The sequence below is a fragment of the Schistocerca piceifrons genome, unplaced genomic scaffold (assembly GCF_021461385.2).
Source record: "Schistocerca piceifrons isolate TAMUIC-IGC-003096 unplaced genomic scaffold, iqSchPice1.1 HiC_scaffold_936, whole genome shotgun sequence".
Classification (NCBI taxonomy): domain Eukaryota; kingdom Metazoa; phylum Arthropoda; class Insecta; order Orthoptera; family Acrididae; genus Schistocerca; species Schistocerca piceifrons.
Window position 1 is genome coordinate 2,138,969 of NW_025729208.1, and position 20,925 is coordinate 2,159,893.

At 38.8% G+C, this 20,925-nt stretch overlaps 1 protein-coding gene across 1 annotated transcript in view; it reads left to right on the forward strand.

The window, feature by feature from the left end:
* Positions 1–20,705, forward strand: part of LOC124771318 (very low-density lipoprotein receptor-like) — a 44,146-nt gene extending 23,441 nt beyond the window's left edge. The window contains exons 6-9 of the mRNA XM_047249323.1: positions 10,527–10,787; positions 11,441–11,579; positions 13,606–13,715; positions 20,249–20,705. Of these exons, the coding sequence (XP_047105279.1) occupies positions 10,527–10,787; positions 11,441–11,579; positions 13,606–13,715; positions 20,249–20,464 (726 nt within the window). The 3' untranslated portion in view covers positions 20,465–20,705. The remainder of the gene's footprint in view (positions 1–10,526; positions 10,788–11,440; positions 11,580–13,605; positions 13,716–20,248) is intronic.
* Positions 20,706–20,925: the final 220 nt, after the last annotated feature.

Sequence of the window (20,925 nt, forward strand, 5' to 3'; positions counted from 1 at the left end):
TTGCAAATCAAATTCTTGGTTGTTAGCACACTTGGACCAGTTGTCTTCAGCTTGATCTCGGTTGAAACTTCCTTTGAGCCACAGTTGGGCTGTTATTGCTTGAGTAATAGGCCTTCACAAGTGCTATATGCTCAGGCACCTGTACCGTGACATTTTCATGTGCAAATGGCCAACAACTACAAGGCCCGTATGCATGACCATACTAATTCCCATTATGCCCCGTGCCCAACCATGCAGGTTGAACGTCCTAACACAAACCATTCAGAAGCTATGATGATTTTATTTCATATAGTCAAATAATTGTAATCTTGTATTTATAACCCTGTATTCACCTGACCAGAAGTTCTGTTCCTACTGCCACCAAACCTCACTAATTCTCATTATGTCTAACTTTAACCTATCCATTTCCCTTTTTAAATTTTCTAACCTTCCTGCCCCAATGAAGGGATCTTAACATTCTACGATCCGATCTGTAGAATGCCAGTCTTATCTCTCCTGATGACAACATCCTCCTGAGCAGTCCCTGCCTGAAGATTGGAATGGGGGACTATTTTACCTCTGAAATGTTTAACGCAAGAGGACGCCATCATCATTTAACCATACAGTAGCACTGCATGTCCTCGGGAAAAATTGTGGCTGTAGTTTCCCCTTGCTTTCTGCCATTCGCAGTACCAGCACAGCAAGGCCGTTTTGGTTGATGTTAAAAAGCCAGATCAGTCAGTCATCCAGACAGTTGCCTTGCAACTAATGATAAAGCTGCTGCCCCTCTTCAGTAACCACATGTTTGTCTGACCTTTCAACAGATACCCCTACGCTGTGGTTGTACCTAGGGTACAGCTATCTGTATTGCTGAGGCACACAAGCCACCCCACCAATGGAAAGGTCCATGGTTCATGGAGGGGGGTTGGGGGAGGGGGGGCAGAAACAGTACATACCATAAGAAATCTAGGAGTAACTATCCAGATATCCAGAGTGACCTTAAGTGGAATGATCATATTAAACAAATTGTAGGAAAAGCAGATGCCAGGCTAAGAATTGTAGAAAGAATCTTAAGGAAATGTAACTCACTCACAAAAGAAGTGTTTTACAAGCTCTTGAGTACTGTTCATCAATTAGGGATCCTTACCAGATAGGACTGACAGAAGAGATAGAGTAGATCCAACTAAAAGTCACTAATTTCATCACAAGATCATGTAGTCTGTTCAAGAGCATTACAGCGATGTTCAACTAACTCCATTGGCAGATGCTACAAGAGAGGTGTTGTGCATCACAGAGCAGTTTACTATTGAAATTTCGAGAGAGCACTTTGCAGAAAGAATCAGACATCATATTACTTCCTCCTACATAACATGAGAAAATTCAAGAAATTAGAGCTAATACAGAGGCTTACTGACAATTATTCTTCCCATATACCATTTGTGAGCAGAATAGAGAAGGGGGATCAGTTAGTGGTACCAAAAGTACCACCTGCCATGACCATTACATGGCTTGTGGAGTATGATGTGGATGTAGACATTTTCTGTGATGGAAATTTTTGGCATATGAAAATTGTGGGCAACAGAAAGATCTGAATCTGGAGCTAAATTTTTTGTAGGCAAAGGTCTTAAAGTTTAGATTATATGAGGGTAATCCCAAAAGTAGGGTCTGTACATAGATCTGTTTATTTCTACAATGGTTTACATCAGTTTACAGCTTGAACATTTAGCTATTTTTCAACATAATCACCATTTCTGTCGATGCATTTTCGTAGACACTGTGGCAGTTTTTGTGTGCCCATGTCATACCAGCTCACTGCCATGCTGTTCAGAAAGTTATTAACCTCTTCTTTCACTTCGTCATTGGAGCTGAATAGCTGGGACCACAATTAACGCTGACAGGTACTGTGAGCCTCTGAAAAAACTCAAATGGGCGATTCAGAACTGGAGAAGAGGAATGTCGAGCAAGGGCATACACATTCTCCATGACAACGTTTGGCCACACATCGCTCGGCAAACCGTTGCTCTCCCGCAACTGTTTCAGTGCAACATAATCACACATCCATCCTATAGTCCTGACTTGGCGCTCATTGACTATCACCTGTTCCCTAGGTTAAAAGAACATTTGGCCAGAAAGCGATTCAGCTCTGACGACGAGGTGAAAGAAGAGGTTCATAACTTTCTGGACAGCATGGCGCCAAGCTGGTATGACATGGGCATACAAAGACTGCCACAGCGTCTACAAAAATGCATTGACAAAAATGGTGATTACGAAAACTAGCTAAATGTTCAAGATGTAAACTGATGTAAACCATTGTAGAAATAAACAGGTCTATGTACTTATAAAAAAATAGGAGACCTTACTTTTGGGATTACCCTTGTATTTTTTATTATTGGTGTTGTTGAACTAGCAAAGTATAGTTGTTCATCAAAACTCTCGTTGAAGGAGCTCAACTTCTCCATGTTACAACATTCTTCAGATTTGCTTTTTTCATCATTTGATTCACTGCTTGAAAAATTCCTACAAAGAAATGAATAAAAGGCCTTAGTTCAACTAACTTACACACAAAATTGTGTACCCCGCCTAGGTTGTAAGTGTGTCAAGATAATATTGTTAATACAGGGTGTCTCAGAAAGGGGCCTGGGAGGGGTCTGTGAGTCATGCGACATGTTTGCTGCTGTTGCTGCTGTGTCTGCCAGTTGTCAGTGTGTAGTTCTTGGACACCAATACTTTGCACGTGCCCCCTACACTGTGCAACTAAGTGCACTGGAGTTTTCTTTAGAGTTTTTTTGTCAAGTTTAATCATTTCAAATATTATTGCTAGACGTCATTATTGCAACTTTGCCCAGTCTGTGGCTTTCCCTGCCTGTATGTCACTGGGCTCAATCCTCAGACAGAAACACTGTGCATGTGTCTTCCATACTATGTGACTGGCTGTTCAGGTGTTTTAAGCTTCCTGTCAGGTTTCCATTGGGATGTTGTATGGTATACAGAATGATCAGTGAGTGTTTCTTGTGTTGAACTGTTGTGAAACAGAATCGTATGTTGAATGTCGGCTTGAATTCGTACGAAAATTTCCCAGCGTACGTGGTCGCAGTGATTTGCTGATACACAGATTAGTGAAGAAATTTTGAGAAACTGGATCTGTATTACACAAAGAAAGGCCTACAGAACCTAGTGTTTTAACGAGAAATAAATTAGATGGGATAGGGGAGGCCTCAGAAAAAAGTTCGAGAAAATCTCTGCACCATTTGGCACTTCAGCCTGGTGTGCCAAGAGCAGCTGCTCACAGAGCTGTGCACAGACTGAAATTAAAACCATACAAAATAACAGTAGTGCATCAACTGAAAAACTCAGATACTGTTGCTTGACGTCATTATTGCAACTGGCTGTTGGCTGTTACAGTCCATGCACGGGAGATGGGTTGATTTAGATAATTTTTTTTTTTTTAATGAAGCATGGCTGCATTTGTCAGGGTCTGCAAATTCTCAGAAAAATCAATGTTAGAGCTCTGAAAATCCTCATGAATTACCTCAACAACCTCTGCACGATGTGAAAACAGGAGTGTGGTGTGCAGTTATACTGGACCAATCTTTTTCCACAAAGTAATAAATTCTGACATGTATGTGAACAATATACTGCGTCCTTTTCATTTTAGAGCTAACACCTAACAAAAAGATATACGGTTATTTCATGCAGGATAATGCAAGACCACACATTGCCAATGCTTTTATGACAGCAATACGAAGTGTTTTTGATGATAGGATAGTTGACTTGCCTCCTCATTCTCCAGATCTAAATCCATGTGAATTTTGTCCTTGGGGAATGTTAAAAGACAAGGTGTATGCAACCAATCCCCACACACTCTAAGAGATGGAAGATGGGGTTTGGCTTATATGTGACTGTAGGCTTTCCAAGCGTAAACTATTGAAGGTTTCTCAGGTCTCCAGCCAGGTGGTAGTGTTGATATCTCGCAATGTTTTGAGAAGTGTCGTACTACCCATCTTCTGCCGAAGTGAACTATATACTTCGCCAGAAGATGGGTAGTATGACACTTCCCGAAACGTCATGAGATTTCAATGCCCCTTCATCAAGGGGTTTGGCTTGTCATTTCCCAGATTTTGGCAGCCAAAATTCGTTGCTTATTTGCTAATGTGTTCAGGAGATGTCAGGCTGCTCTTAGCACAGAGGGACATCATTTTGAACACCTACTGTAAATAAAGGTAAACTTAAGTTAATAAGATGGCAATGTTATTTATGCTTAACTAAGGGAAGCACGTGCACAGCTGACTACCAGCAGATAAGTGTCCAAGAGTCAGGCACGGTGGTGGCCGGTGGATGCGGTGGCAGCAGCCGGTGGCTGTGCTGCGTGACCCGCGGACCCATCGAGGGTGTCTTTCATGAGGCACCTTGTATGACATCTCATTGCAAAGCCTGTTGGGGTTCAGTTTAATAGAACTTGTGAAATTTTTCAACTTCATATGCTAATATTTGCAGTGAAAATTAAGCAGTTACTACTTGCATAGGATTTTTTTTTTTTAATAATCAAAGAATTATTCCCCCCTCCCCTTCACAACCCCCTTTCATTAAAATTCATTTGGATTCAATGAATTTTCTTATAGCCTTTCATGGAGCCTGCAATATACAGTACATTAGAAGATGTTTAAACTCTGTAATTAAATAAAAAGAATGTTATGTTTTAGCCAACACTAGATTTCCAAGACATATTTGAATAATATTCTCAGAAGTACAAACATAATTGGATGAATAACAGTATTAGGCTGTGTGTGCTATTTTAAGATTCCAGGTCTTACATCTGAGCTATAATGCCCTTTTAATAAATTTCACATATATTTAATTATAGTAAGGTGTCAGTAAGTTACACTGATTTATGTAGTTACACTGGTGAAAACAGACAGCACACTTGACCTCTTATTGAATATGTACTGGGATTATGGTGCAGCTAGTCCATAGCATCATATATGGAAAATGTATGTGATGTATGAAAATTATAGTAAGGAAATTTCTAGCTGGATACAAATAATTTGCATGTAAAGGAACCCACTCACAAAATAGCAGCAGAATTGAGTCATAGAGACATACCCACAAAAGAGAATGAAAATTTTGCTTGCTTTCGAAAGAAATCCTCTGATGAGATGGACCCAGAGTAATTTTCATTAAACTCTAATGTAAGCCTACCCCATAGAGACAGTAGAGATGCAGACCATTTGATTAGAGGCAGTAGATGTGCACACCTTTGTAACAATTGATGCTCAGTATATGAACAACTTGAGCGTATTTATTTGAGGATCAATTGAAGCTCACTGGAGTTTGTTTACCTAAAGAAATGAGTTTCGGTATGTGTTGAAATGGTCTCCGGTTGTCTCTGAGCCATCATTACGTCTGATTCCATTCAGATATTCTGTTTCAATCATAGTATCAATGTTTAGAGTTTGTGAGTAGTAAGCAGATCTTCTTCATTTCTTAAGGAGCATCAACAGGATGCTGTAAATGTTCCATATATCAGATTCTTAGAAGTTTTTTATATGAATGTGCAATCAACAGGTAACAGGATGACGGCAGGCCATATACTCAAGGTAACTAATGAATATTGGCAGAGTACCACTTAGACTGGGTTAGTTAATTCAAATCATAGTTGGAAAAGAACCTGTTGTTCTAAGAATTTTGATGGCCAAGGGAGAAGAGTGTGTAGTGTGAGGTTCCCGATGGCCAGAATGCACACTTAGTTTCTGTGTTAAATCATCTTTCTAGTCTCTCATAAACGAGAAATTGTGACATTATTGGTGACTATCCTTCCTTTGGATCAAGACATTAAGTTCAGCAGCTTCCCTGATGTAGTTTGAGAGGTGTAAGCTTTGTTCCAGCACCAGTTTTCTCCCTCTTGCTTCTGTCTCACTGTCCTCAGCAACACAAGCACAAGACAGCACCACACTTTACACACATTCATTACAATTATCTCAACTGAATAGTTCACTAAAGACAAAACTCTTAATCAACAAAGGATAACAGTATGTATGTACAGAAAGAAAGACTAATAATTACGAGAATCACACTACCTGTAAAGGTTCATTAACGTATTCATTGTGCTTTATAGACATCCATCAAGCAGAACTTTGAAGATGTAGAATGAGTCACTGTAGACAGCAATAAAATTCAAGCAGCTCATAGAACAATCAACGTGATACAACTTTATATGTTGTTTACATGTCAAAAGTGCTGAGTAGCACAATAATTTTGGGCAAGAATATTGACATTATTTCAAAAATTAAAATAGATTTTTTTTATATTTGTGATACAATCAAGTTGGGAATTCATGCGCTTGACTAGTTATGTGTGTGAAGGCATTGGTAGTTGCATGTGGTGGAGGGTGCATGTGTTGTACAGATGAACTGCACAGCAGAGGAGTTTGTGTGTCCTGATGGAACCTGCCTGTCACGTAGCCGTGTCTGTGATGGTGTCGTCAACTGTCTTGGGGGCAGCGATGAGAAGGGGCCTTGCCCTTCCTATGATTCTTCGGCGGTAAGTGCACTCTGTCCGCTCTGCTGAATCCTTATTTACTGAACTGGGGAGAGGTCTTATGTCTTTCTAGTGCAAATTAAGTTATATCCACATTATTTGTGTTGATATTAAGTAATGCGAAATTTATTTCTAATTCCATTTTAAAGCTTTGTTATTTGTTTGCCAGCTTTCAGGAAAGTGTAGTCCTGCAACTGTAAAAGTGATATTCTAAAAGAGAAATATAAGTAATACCATACATTTATCTTTGATGATATCATGATCAATACCACATTAAATCTCAGTCCTTCTGCTTTTCTTCATTTCATTCAGTTTCTGAGTCCTCAGTAAAGACTGGAATTCTACATCTGCATCTACATCTACATGATTACTCTGCTATTTAAAATAAAGTGCCTGGCAGAGGGTTCAATGAACCACCTTCAAGCTGTCTCTCTACCGTTCCACTCTCGAATGGCGCACGGGAAAAACGACCACTTAAAGTTTCCTGTGTGAGCCCTGATTTCTCATATTTTATCATCATGATCATTTCTCATTATGTAGGTGGGTGTCAACAGAATGTTTTCACAATTGGAGGAGAAAACTGGTGATTGATATTTCATGAGAAGATCCCGTCGCAACGAGAAACACCTTTGTTTTAATGATTGCCACTCCAATTCACGTATCATGTCTATGGCACTATCTCCCCTATTTCACAATAATACAAAACGAGCTGCCCTTCTTTGTACTTTTTCAGTGTCATCTGTCAGTCCCACCAGATGCGGATCCCACACCACACAGCAGTACTCCAGAATAGTGTGGACAAGTGTGGTGTAAGCGGTCTCTTTAGCAGACCTGCTGCACCTTCTAAGTGTTCTGCCAATGAATCACAGTCTTTGGTTTGCTCTACCCACAACATTATCTATGTGATCATTCCAATTTAGGTTATTTGTAATTGTAATGCCTAAGTATTTAGTTGAATTTACAGCCTTCAGATTTTATGACTTAACGCATAATCGAAATTTAGTGGGTTTCTTTTAGTACTCATGTGAATAACTTCACACTTTTCTTTATTCAGCATCAATTGCCACTTTTTGCACCATACAGATATCTTATCTAAATCATTTTGCAATTTGTTTTAGTCATCTGATGACTTTACAAGACAGTGAATGACAGCATCATCTGCAAACTTTCTAAGATGGCTACGAAGACTCTCTCCTATACTGTTAATATAGATCAAGAACAATAGAGGGCCTATAACACTTCGTTGGGGAACACCGGATATTACTTCTTTTCTGCTCCATGACTTTCCATCTATTACTATGAACTGTGACCTTTCTGACAGGACATCACGAATCCAGTTGCACAACTGAGGCGATATTCCATCTGCACACAGTTTAGAAGACTCTGAGGAATGGTGTCGAAAGCCTTGTGGAAATCTAAAAATATGGAATCAGTTTGACCTGCCCTGTCGATAGCACCCATTACTTCACGAGTATAAAGAGCTAGTTGTGTTTTGCAAGAACGATATTTTCTGAATCCATGCTGATTATGTGTCAATAAATCATTTTTTTTGAGGTACTTCATAATGTTCGAATACAGTATATTTTCCAAAATCAGACTGCTAATCGACATTAGTGATATGGGTCTGTGCTTCAACGGATTACTCCTACTTCCTCTTTGGGTATTGGTGTGACTTGAGCAATTTTCCAGTCTTTAGGTACGGATCTTTCTGTGATTGAGCAGTTGTATATAATTGCTAAATATGGAGCTACTATATCAGCATACTCTGAGACGAACTGGACTGGTATACAATCTGGACCAGAAGCCTTGCCTTTATTAATTTCTGTAATAAATATCATTGTCATCGTCATCATCCACAAAATAGTGAGGTTTGGTTTAGGTATCATTACTTGCTCCAATTTTAAGTAGGCTACAACTAATCTTTCCGTCTCTTCTTAGGACACTCAACATTTTCCCTTGAGGTATATTTTCTGGAGTATGCTTTTTCAGTTCATTTCCATTTTCACTATTCCTTTTTCTGGTCCATGAGTTTGTAACTGGCAAAAGGTTGCTGGAGCTTCACCTCTATTGTGTCAGTCCTCTTCAGTTGACTGGCGATTGTAGTCCAAGTCTCTGACGCTTACATTAGAACTGGTTCTGCCGTCTCATAAAATTTTAATACTGTTTCCTAACTTTTTCGGGGAGAGTGTGATTTATAGCAGTAAATAGATTGAAAATATTCTGTATCACATCAGTTTAGTCTTTGTAAATCTGACAGAAAATTTGAATATGCTGTACTAATTTCCCATCTTTTCTCTCATTGAACATTTTGTATGTGAAAGGAAGTACACATTTTCGATTGTAATATTTCCCATAAGGGTGTAAATTACCTCACGATGAAAGCATTGGAAAATTACCATCATTATTGCTTGTCTGCAAATGATGTTAATTATGTACAAAGAATAGGTAAGCAAAGCCCATGTGCCTAGAACTGCAAACCCAATGTTTGAAACAAGCGGTAAATACTCAACAACATGTTAATGTCTATTGTACAAGATGATCTGAAAAGTTCATGAGTTAACAAACAGAATACCTTTACTGACCTTCAAAGTAATCACCATTATCTACAACACACTTCTGACATTGGTTGTAAAGCTGTTGGAAACTGTCAGCAAGTGCTTTTTATGAACTCTCTCAAAGCACCAGGGTCATGCACTGTTGGATATATGTGTCATTACAGGGGATGAGACCTGGTGTTACCAATCCGATCTGGAGATCAAGTGACAGTCAGTGACATGTTGTTCATCATCTTCCTCGGGTAGAAATTTGTGATGAGTCAAGCAATTGCCGTCAAAAAAAGGCAATCAGCATCATGTTAATCTTAAATTTTGTCAGCAGGTTTCTTTTTTTCTTTTAGGAGATGAGGAACACCAAACCATTGACTGTCACTTGGTCTCCAGATAATATTGATGGCACCAAGTCTCAACTGTAATGATGCAGATATCCAAAACATGTGACCACCTTGCTTCAAGCAGTGCCATGCTGACAGTTTCCAACAACTGCACAACTAGTGTTAAGAGGGTGTTGTAGCTAATTGTTATTACTTTGAAGGGCCATAAAGGTATTTTGCTTGTAAATCTTGTTTCATTTATTTTCTGAGACCATGCATCAAACTGTTCTGATGCACCTTGTATAGCTCACATAAGCTATGGTAATTACAAAGATTTGATAGCTGTAGTATTTGTTGCAACATTATGGCAAGAACTAGGGTCTGCGCATTAAGTTTCCCTTCTAAATCACTAAAATAAGAAGTAGAGACATTATAAGTGAATTACTTTATTTGTGGACTTCTTCTGAATGAGCTATGGTAAGAAATAATATGGGAAGGGCCATGTTTTCCTCTGAATCTTGTTGTATTACATTATAATCGCAGATCAAAAAGGTAATTGCTCCTATGCTTTCTTCTGTGAATGTGATATAGTTGGCTGCTCACATAAAGTGACCTGTGTGTCAGGTTGAAAGTGCAGTATTCCCAGCTACCTGGCCTATATATGACTTTGTATACGAAATATTTGGCACTCCACTTGTAGAACTTGATGAGGGGATAGGTTTAATCCAAAGTGACATTATCAAAGAGATAATCGTATACAAGAAGTAATCATTTGTACTCCAAGCATCATGAGAATAAGGTGCTTCACAACAAGGAATGAGAAAGGTCTTTCCAGAACAACTACTTTTTATTATTGAAGAAGAGAATCTGGGACCAGATTACAGCAACCTGAGGGAACACTTGACAAAGCAGTGATGAATGGAAGAAGACTTGCAGTTATTTCAAGCTATCAGAATAGTGGTAACAATGCAATAGAAGCAGGGTCGTGGGTTCATAGTTTAGAATATTCCACTAACATGTGTATGTCACTGCACTTACATAAGTTGTTAGTGATGTAGGCATGATAGTGTCATACTTTGGATTGAACCTATGCATCTGATGAACTTATGGAGACTTGTAACAACTTGTTCATTTCTGTTCACAGGAAAGTACTGCATCATCAGAGACAGAGGTTTCAACCACAGATGTGAAACCAGTGGATACACAAGATAACACTGGAAATGACATCCACATACCACCAGAAGTAAACAGCACAATAGGTGCAAACAAAACTAGAGAACTGTATGACTGCAAAGACGATGAATTTCATTGTCATGATGGTTCCTGTGTTGACTGGAACCTTCTCTGTGACATGGAAGCCCATTGCCCAGATGGCAGTGATGAAGTTGAAGGCTGCCTCTTGAGGGTAATCAACATTGTATCTCTCTTGAGTTTTGAATAATTAATAATTTTATGGAATAACTATTGCTTGACTTCGCATTAAAATTTGGTTCTGAGATACGTTTCTTTCCCAACAGTTGAAGAATATTTAACCCAAAATAAAATAACCAGTTTTTAGTGTAAAGCTTATTGTTAACATTAATTATCAGCATTCAACACTATCAAGTGATCAGTTAATTTTTTCTTGAGTAACACTGTGAATATTATGTAACTTAACATTGGAAAGAGTGTAGGCAGTTCATGGCAGCTGGGACAATATCGCCATGTGCATGGTTATATGTCTGTATTTGTAAAGTGACTGCCAACAACTCAGTGTCTCAACTATTCTATGAATTACCTTAGTTCTCTCCATTATCCATAGTTCATCAAGGACTTTCCACTATCATATCTATAAGTAAGCATATGGAATTTAAAAATGTTAACAGTATAATTGAATGTTTCTCATAGTTTCTGAACAGACATTTGATCAGAAACGCTTCCTCTATTTCTGTAGTAATCTTCACATCAAATCTTAGATAAGTAACATTGTCGGTCTGTTGAATCACAACTGCAGTTACAGTTAAGGTAAGGCTACAATAAGAAAAGTCTAAACATTTTTGCTTGTGACTTGCCTTGCAGAAAGATTGTGGTGATGCATTTCGTTGTGGTTCTGGCCATTGCCTGCCTAAGGAATGGGTCTGTGATGGCAATGTTGACTGTGTTGATGGATCTGATGAAGATGGTTGCCATAAGATTCCTGAACCAGATGAGACCCAAGGTATGTCTTTGAAGTGGTGGGTAATATACTGCAGTGTGGTTTTGTTTTATTCGTTAGTTCTTCAGCTTGTTTGATCCCCTATTCCAGTTCCTCCTGTCTTGTGCTAATCCATTGATGTTCATGTATGTGCTGTCCTGAACAATAAGTTTTAAATAATAAAAAAATATTTCTAGGATAGTTTTACATACTCTTATGGGTCTCTATTGGCAGTACAAAAAATTTCACCTCCTGGCCACAAATCTGTCTCATAATTTTATAACTTATAATTCTGTTTCATTAGTGGCCCTCTTACTGCCAAATTAACTAATTTTGAATGCTCTTTGCGTATGTTCCCCATTCTCCTAACTCTTCCGTTAATACAATGAGGCATTTCCAAACACACTTCTTTCCTGACCTTTCCTTTCCAATATCTCTTCATTTTCTATTTTGCCTGCAAACATAAGTTTGTACATCTTTTGTAGCTCCACTATTATGAAAAGGAAAGTTGCTACTCATCATGCGGAGATACTGAGTCGCGGATAGGAACATCAAAAAGACTGTCACAGTATAAGCTTTTGGCCAACACAGCCTTTGTCAAAAGTAGACAATAGACACACACATGACTGCAGCCTCTCGTAGCTGAAGCCACACATATGCCACATGAGTGTGGCTTCAATAGCCTGAGGCTGCAGTCACGCGTGTGAGTTGCATTTCTCTCTCTCTCTCTCTCTCTGTGTGTGTGTGTTTTCAAAAAAGGCCTTGTTGAACAAAAGCTTATACTGTGACAGTCTTTTTGTTGTGCCTGTGTGCGACTCAGCATCTCCGCTATATGGCGAGCATCTCCGCTATATGGCAAGGAGCAACTTTTTCCACAGGCTTCCAGTTTATTCAACATTTTTTTCCATGGTTTATGTTTCACTTCCATATAAGACTGTTTATTTTTGTCTTATTCTACTGTTTCTTCCTCAAGTTAGATATTTAGCAAGTAGCTGTTACATTTTATGCTACTGTCTTGTAAACCACAGCACTGTCACAACTGAGAAGATGACCATGATGTTCTTTTTGTTTAAAAAATGTATATTCAATTGAAAAAAAATATTGTATTGTCATATATAGGCAACAACAAAACTGAACTTCCTTTGTACTGCTCTTTATCTTTGTCATGTTTTTTTAATAAGTAATACCAAACAGCATCAAAAGCCTGACAGATAGCCAACCAACATTTAAAAATAAATTAAAAGAATTTCTAGATGACAACTCCTTCTACCCATTGACTGAAATTAAGGGAGGGGAAAAAAAAACCAACTTAAACATTAGTGTCATGCAATATTTTGTGTAATGTAATATCTTGTACAGACATCTTTTATTAACCTGACACATTCCACATCATTACGAAGTGTCGTATTCATGATCTATGGAACAAGTATTAATCTAATCTATGCCTATCTATGCAGTACTTCTTTCAAGTCCTCCTTATTTTGTAGTTGGAATAGGTGTCATTTGAAAGCAGTACTATTAGCATCTGTTCCTTTTGTGATGAACCTTTTTCTTTTTTTCCCCATAGATTATTTAGCATAATAGTCAGATAGCAGTGACAATAATCAGCAGTACTGCCTAATTTCTTTCTTAACATGAAATAGTCTTTCTTGGTTTTCTACACTTAAAAATACTTAAAACAGAAGTCTTGTTATTACTCAAGATTCAGTGGTTCAGTTATTTACTTATAATCAATTTTTATAGGACTTCAGGACTGAAAGAAATCAGCACAAATAGCTTGAAAAGTCATTACAAAAATTGAAATAAAATAAATGTCTATGCCAGACAAAGAACTTTTCACCATGTTCTCATTTACAATGTATACTCCTCATAACCTCTCACAACTTTTGTTTATCATCACTATCTCATACAGCATATTTCATACTTTTAAATTTCAAGTTGTGTTTCTGAATATGAGGAGAAATGGAAGCGATAACATTACAGTGAAAACACATATAATATATTTTTTATTCTATAACATTTTGATTAAGATCACATATGCTTTTAACAGACACACTCAGACGATCAAGAAAGGATGTTGGAATGGACCATCTTATGGAAATACAACTGGAAATTGCCAAACAGGAACGCTTCAATCAACAACATTTATATCAACTCAAGGCAAGTAAAATAAATGTTGAAGTCATATTATGTCTCAATAGTTCAGACAATATCTCACTCTTATGGCAAATTTCAGATGCTCTAATTTTCATTCTTGCTCTTGTTTTTCCTTCAGAAATTATACAATAGTGGATCTTACTTTGAAAAATTGTTTCGGGCATACCCTTTGACTTAACCAACATACTCCACAGTAACATATAATGATGAGACTTCTCTATATCTATTATGCTCTTGCATAGTTGATGGGTGCCACAGTTTTGCTATTGGTCGGCACTATAACACCATACAGAAATAAATTAAACATTTAGTTGATGATGAAAGAGCAAAAAATTACAATGATCAACAGATGATTTGTATGGGATTCATTGTTTTGTACATCCAGAAGCAGTTAGTGCTAAATTTGTAGGCATGGAGCATTTAATAAAATTTAGTGGCAGAAATAGTAAATTTTCTGAAGTTGTATGCACTATACCATCAGTTGCAGCAGTTTTTGATGGAATTGAATGAAGAGTATGGAGACATTATACGTTACTGTGGAGTGAGACATTATATGTTACTGTGGAGTTTGTTGGTTACTTCAAAGGGTATGCCCGAAACAATTTTTCAATGTGAGATCCACTATTGTATAATTTCTGAAGGAAAAACAAGAGCAAGAATGAAAATTAGAACATCTGAAATGGATTGCAAACTCACATTTTGAGTAAACTTCACTGCACACTGCCCACAGTAAGATGGTGGTAGGTCAATGCTGTTCTTGAACATAGAATCAGTTAGTTGAGATTCATAAGCAGCTGTAAATCACCCACTCTACTGCCAAATGATTGGAATCTGCTGTGTATTGATGTGTTAGAAGAAATACCAAAAGTCATGTACTGGTACCTTAGGTAGCAAAGTTACCTCTCTCCTGTGAATCCTGTCTCTTCTGCAAGAAGTACAGGATCTGTCATTACTTGTCCACTTGACTGTGAGTGGCGTATCAATGGTATATCAAGATGTCCTGTCCAGGTTAGACAGGGACCAGGGAGGAATCGGGCTTTATACCAGTACCCCTAACCAACAAGTTTGAGGTGTTGTCTTCCACTAAAAGTGAAACATAGCCAGTGGGACTCACTTAACGTGTTGGAAAACCTGTTTTGTCCTGTGTCAAGAGGAGGGAATGTAAAAGGGTAGGGTTCTAGTAATCATTGGCAGCCCAAATGTATGGCGGACAATGGTATCCCTTAGGCAAACAGTAGCAAGGACAGGAAGGAACACCAGATGCACTCAATGCGTATGCCTGAAGGCGTCATTCAACATGTTAAAAGAGGCTATTCTGGCAGCCATTGAGGGAACAGGGTGCAAACAACTGCAGATTGTGGTGCACATTGGAACAAACAATGCCTGTTGTGTCCGAGGTCATATGTGGATTTGGATCATTCCAGTGACTGGCAGAGAAGGTTGAGAAGACCAGTCTTTCACACAGAGCTTTAACGAAGCTCACAATTTGCAACATTGTCCCTGGAACTGATCATACCCCCGTGGAAGGACTGAATCATATACTTCAAAGATTCTGTGACAAGGTAGGCAGTGACATAGTGGACATGTGCCTTAGTGTTGAGCACTGTAGGTTTTCCCAAAGTGGGTCAGGTGTGCATTACACATTAGAGGCTGCTACCCCTGCAGCTGACTGTATGTGGGGTGCACACAAGGGTATTTTAGATTAGTCGACTTTCCATCCAGTCCAGTCCAGATAATGACAGCTGTAGGAGACCCAAAAGTATAAGTGTAAGATCCAAAAGAATGCCCCACACAGGCAAGAGTATTAAAATCATAGTATGAGGTTCATTCAAATGAAACCTGGTCAGTCTGTCTACCTTTGCCTTACATTTAAGGTGGCACTACGTAACTGGGGGAATGGTGGCACCACTATTGGTAGAGAGACGGATGCACACACACCGTTTGATGTTGCATAGTGCCAGTGTGATTTCCCGCTGAAGAGAAGGTGGTCACACAAGTTATCGTCCACTATTGAACATGCAGGCGATTAAGCAGGAAAAATGAGGAGTGATTCGAATTCATGCCTAGCATTATCGAGCCACTGTACAGAACCTTAGGTGAGCCATTGAGTCATAATGTTGAGGCATGTTGTCCAGCGGCATTATCCTCCTGCATGATAACGCCTGCCCACACACGCCAATGCGGTGAAGACGACATTGCAGTAGTTTTGATGGGAAACGCTGGAACATCCGCCGTACAGTCCCGACCTTTCACCATGTGACTTCCATGTGTTTGGACCTCTAAAACAAGCTATTCGCGGACATCGATTCACAACAGATGACAAAGGGTGTGACTGGGTCCAGGCCTGGAGCCAACAGCAGTGTACTAGCTTCTTGAAGGCTTGAATTGACTGGCTCGAGTCGCAATGGGATAAATGTGTCAACAGTTTTGGCGACTATTTTTGAGTATATGTACTGTGTATAACTACATTTTTGAGTTAATAAAATCATTGCCGCAACTTTACACTAGTGACAGGGTTTCATTTGAATGTCCCTTATACTTAACTGCCGAAGCATTCACAAAAAAGTGCTGGAGTCTGAAGCACTACTGGAAAGTGGTGAAACTCACAGAATCCTAGGTACAGAAGCTGGTTGAAACCTGACATTGACAGCAGTGTGATTTTTTGGGAAAACTTTAAATGTAAATTGAAAGGATAGTATAATGGGAAATGGAGGTGGTGTTGTGTATTTGTCACAGTAGACAAGAAACTCAAATCCACTCAGAAATTGAATGTGCATGTTTTTTTGGGCAAGGTTCAGTATCAGGGGTGGGCATAATTGGATCCTTTTATTTCCCATCAGACTCATCTCCTGAAGCAATTGAGAAACTTAGAGAAAACCTCAGTTCACTTGTGTATACGTCACACTATGATCATCTGAATATAATAGGGAAACATTACGCGCAGGAAAAATATATTTAAAAACAAAGATGATGTGACTTACCATATGAAAGTGCTGGCAGGTCGATAGAAACACAAACAGACACATATATACACACAAAATTCAAGCTTTCGCAACAAACTGTTGCCTCATCAGGAAAGAGGGAAGGAGAGGGAAAGACGGAAGGATGTGGGTTTTAAGGGAGAGGGTAAGGAGTCATTCCAATCCCGGGAGCGGAAAGACTTACCTTAGGGGGAAAAAAGCACAGGTATATACACACACACACACACACACACACACACACACACACACACACACACACACACACATATATCCATCCGCACATACACAGACACCAGCACTTTCGTATGGTAAGTCACATCATCTTTGTTTTTAAATACACTATGATCATCGACGGAGATGTCAGCCATCCAGCAATCAGTTGGTGAAATTGCTGTTCTGTTAGTGGCAGGTGTGACAAGACATCCTGTGAAATATTACAAAAGGTCTTCTCTGAAAACTACTAGCACAGATAGTCCAGAACCCCACTCATTATGGAAATATATTAGATGTAATGGTAACAAATAGACCTGACCTTCCTGATGATGTCCATACTGAAACTGGTATCAGTGGCCATGTGGCGGTTTTGGCAACAATGATTACCAAAGTATAAAGGACAAGTAAAACAGTTGAAAGATATATATGTTCATTACACTAGATAAAAAAAGTAGTAGAGTCATATCTCAATCAGGAACTTGGAACTTTCAGTACAGTATAGGAACATGTAGAGGAACTATGGCTCAAGTTTAAGAGAATAGTTGACTATGCACTCATTAGTATATACCCAGTAAAACTGTTCATAATGGGAGGGACGGTCCATGGTATACAGTCACTGTAAAGAAACTTCTAAAGAAACAGAGACTACTGCATTATAGGTGTAAAACAAAGCTTAGGGCTAGAGATAGAGAGGTTCTGAATGAACACATTGTCTGTCAAGAGAGCAATGCATGAAGCCTTCAGTGACTACTTTACCAGAATATTGCCAAATGATTTTCCACAAAGCTCAAAGAAATTATGGTCTTATGTAAAGTCTGTTAGTGGCACCAAAGTTCGTGTCCAGTCACTTGCAAATGAGGCAGAACTGAAACTGAGTGTAACAAAGCAAAAGATGAAGTGCTTAATTTGGTTTGCAAATGTTTCTTTACAAAGAAAAACCCAGGAGAACTGCCCCAATTTAATACTCGTACCACTGAAAAGATGAAAAAGGAAGGAGGATTAGAGTTTTAACACCCCATTGACAGCAAGGTCATTAGAGATAGAACACAAGCTTGGATTATGAAAGAATGGAGAAGGAAATGAGCTATGCCCTTTTCAAAGGAACTATCCTGGCATTTGCCTGGAGCAATTTATAGAAATCACAGGAAATCTAAAACTATATGGCCGCTTGAGGATTTGAGCTGTCATCCTCCTGAATGTGAGTCCAGTGTGCTAACCACTGCACCACCTTGCTCGGTACTAAAAAGATGAGTGAAATAAGTGTTAGTGTCAGTGTTGCTGACAAACAGCTGAAATCATTAAAATTGTACAAAGCTCCAAGGCCCATGAAATTTGTGACTGGCATGAGGATTTTTTGGTAGGGAAAAAGAAGCATGTCATTTTGGATGGAGAGTCATTGTCAAATGTAGAAGTATCTTCGGGTGTGTCCCAGGGAAGTGTATTGGGACCCTTGCTGTTCGTGTTATTAATGACCTAGTGGACCATGTTAATAGTAATCTCAGACTTCTTGCATTACACAATGATGCAGTTCTACAATGAAGTGTTGTCTGAAAGAAGTTGCATAAACATTCAATTGGCTCTTAATAAGATTCCAAAGTGGTGCGAAGATTGGCAGCTTACTTTAAATGTTCAGAAACTTCACAAAATGAAAAAAGCATGGTGTCATGACTTTAATATCAATGAGTCGCAGTTGGAATCGGCCAGCTCATATGAATACCTGGGTGTAACACTTTTTGAGATATGAAATAGAATGATCACACAGTCTCAGTCATGGGTGAAGCAGCTGATAGGTTTCACTTTATTGGTAGAATACCAGGGAATTGCAGTCAGTCTACAAAGGAGATCACTTACGAATCACTCCTGCAACCCATTCTGGAATATTGCTCAAGTGTGTGGGATTCCTACCAAATAGGACTAACAGGGAATATTGAACATAAACACAGAAGAGCAACACTAATGGCCACAGGTTTGTTTGACTCATGGGAGTGTGTGACAGAGATGCTGAAGAAACTGAGCTGGCAGTTTCTAGAAGAAAGATGTAAACTATCCTGAGAAACTTACAAAGTTTCAAGAACTGGCTTTAAATTGTGACTCTAGGAATACACTACAACCCTGTACATATCATTCCCACAGGGATTGTGAGGACAACATTAGATTAAGTACAGAGTGCAAAGACGCATCTAGACAATCATTCTTCCCACACTCCATATATGAATGGAACTGGAAGAAACCCTAATAACTGGTACAATGGGATGTATCTCTGCTATATGCTTTCCAGTAGTCTGCAGAGCGTAGATGTAGATATTTCCTCATTTTAAAATGATACTCAATGAGTGTCTTTTTCCCACATTGACAACTGTCAGATCTTCAGATGAGGAGTCAGAATCTCTCATCTCTGTGATGTTACAGTGAGTAGCCAGTTCACTGTCTTCAAGCAGCACTGATGGCACAAGCTATTCCTGCCGAGACAATTATCATCATATCCTGCAAACACAGTTCCACTGCACCTGCTGCTTGATGCAAGAGGTGAGAATTACGGAAAAGTTTCTGGGAATGGAAAGCAAGGAACCTGATTTTGGAGCCCAATAATCAATAAAATTTACTTCAATGGAAGCAGATTTTAGAATCCATGTGATAGTGGATAGATTTGTCCACATAAACATACATTATTTAAATTTTTATGACAAATTGTATCTATACAGTTAATAATTACAATGTGGAAGGTCTAAGGGATAAATCATTACACCTTGCTAGAAAACACTTGTAGTAAGCCTGGCACCTTCTGATTAGGGACCTGTTATCCACTTCAATAGGTCATAGCTGCACTGAGTTACATATTATCCTGGTGGCGAATTTAAGCAGACAAGGTTACACACGCAAACAAGATAAGTGATGGATAATATGTGAGAGTTACGGTATGGGGGAGGGGGTAGAAGGAAAGATGTTGCACATATACTAACTCTCACTAATTATTGTACGAGCAGCTCCCCTGGAAAGAAATTTATGTTAGATTTCTGATTTGATTATTTACAGTGTTATATACATGAATATGCAGTAACAACACTAATTTTGTAGGAAAAAATTCACAATATTGTAGCACTGCTTTAAACTATATTTTTTACTGTCTGTGACAAAGAGTGCTGATCGAAAGCTTTCAGTTTTGTACCTAATCATTAAACAATGCTTAACATAACAGCTCTTTGCACTCATCAAATGTGAAAATAAGCATTGCAAAAAACTGAAACCCCACTGCAATCTGTGTAAACAAACAACAGGCAGACAAGTACCAAATTTCTAGTACTTTTGTAGTTTTTGGCGTTAGATTTGACTTTGCTGTTGCAGGTGGAAGAACTGTCAACACGTAATGAAGCAGCTCGTGCGGAACTGAAGGCAGCACAGGTTTGGAGGGATGCAATGATTGAGCGCCTGGAGCAGCAGCGCAAGGAGCACAGGCTGTCGTTGGTTTCTCTTGAAGGAAGTAAACCTGAAGCGGGACTAAATCACACTGCAACAGAAGTTCCCCCTCAGAGTACTGCAGCATCAGTGGAAACGGTATAGCAGCTGCTGTGACATTATTATGAATTGAACATCATTGTGCCGCACAACAAAACTTACTGAGACAGTACATGCAAAGTCTCATCAGAACACAATGTGCGCCAAATCTATTTTGTGGATGCGATAGACAAAAAAGACTATTCTCACCTGTTGTGGTCATGATAAGCAGCTGATAAAACATTATTGTCATTGTATGATATCCATCTGTTGCCTATCTCTTTTGTCCATATTGTCCTTTGTGCCTCCTTCCATTTCATCTTCCCATCTATATTTTTCTTTTTCCTTGCTAATGTGTGAGGAACACATTCACAATTGATGTCTGATTTCATGTTACCAATGACCTTTTACTTTCATTGTATATTACAGCCTTTATATCAATGTATCTTTAATTTATGGAATCTTCCATTGACTTCTGTGTTTATATATTTTTGTAAACAGTCTTTAGTGCCTCTCTTGTACAAAAT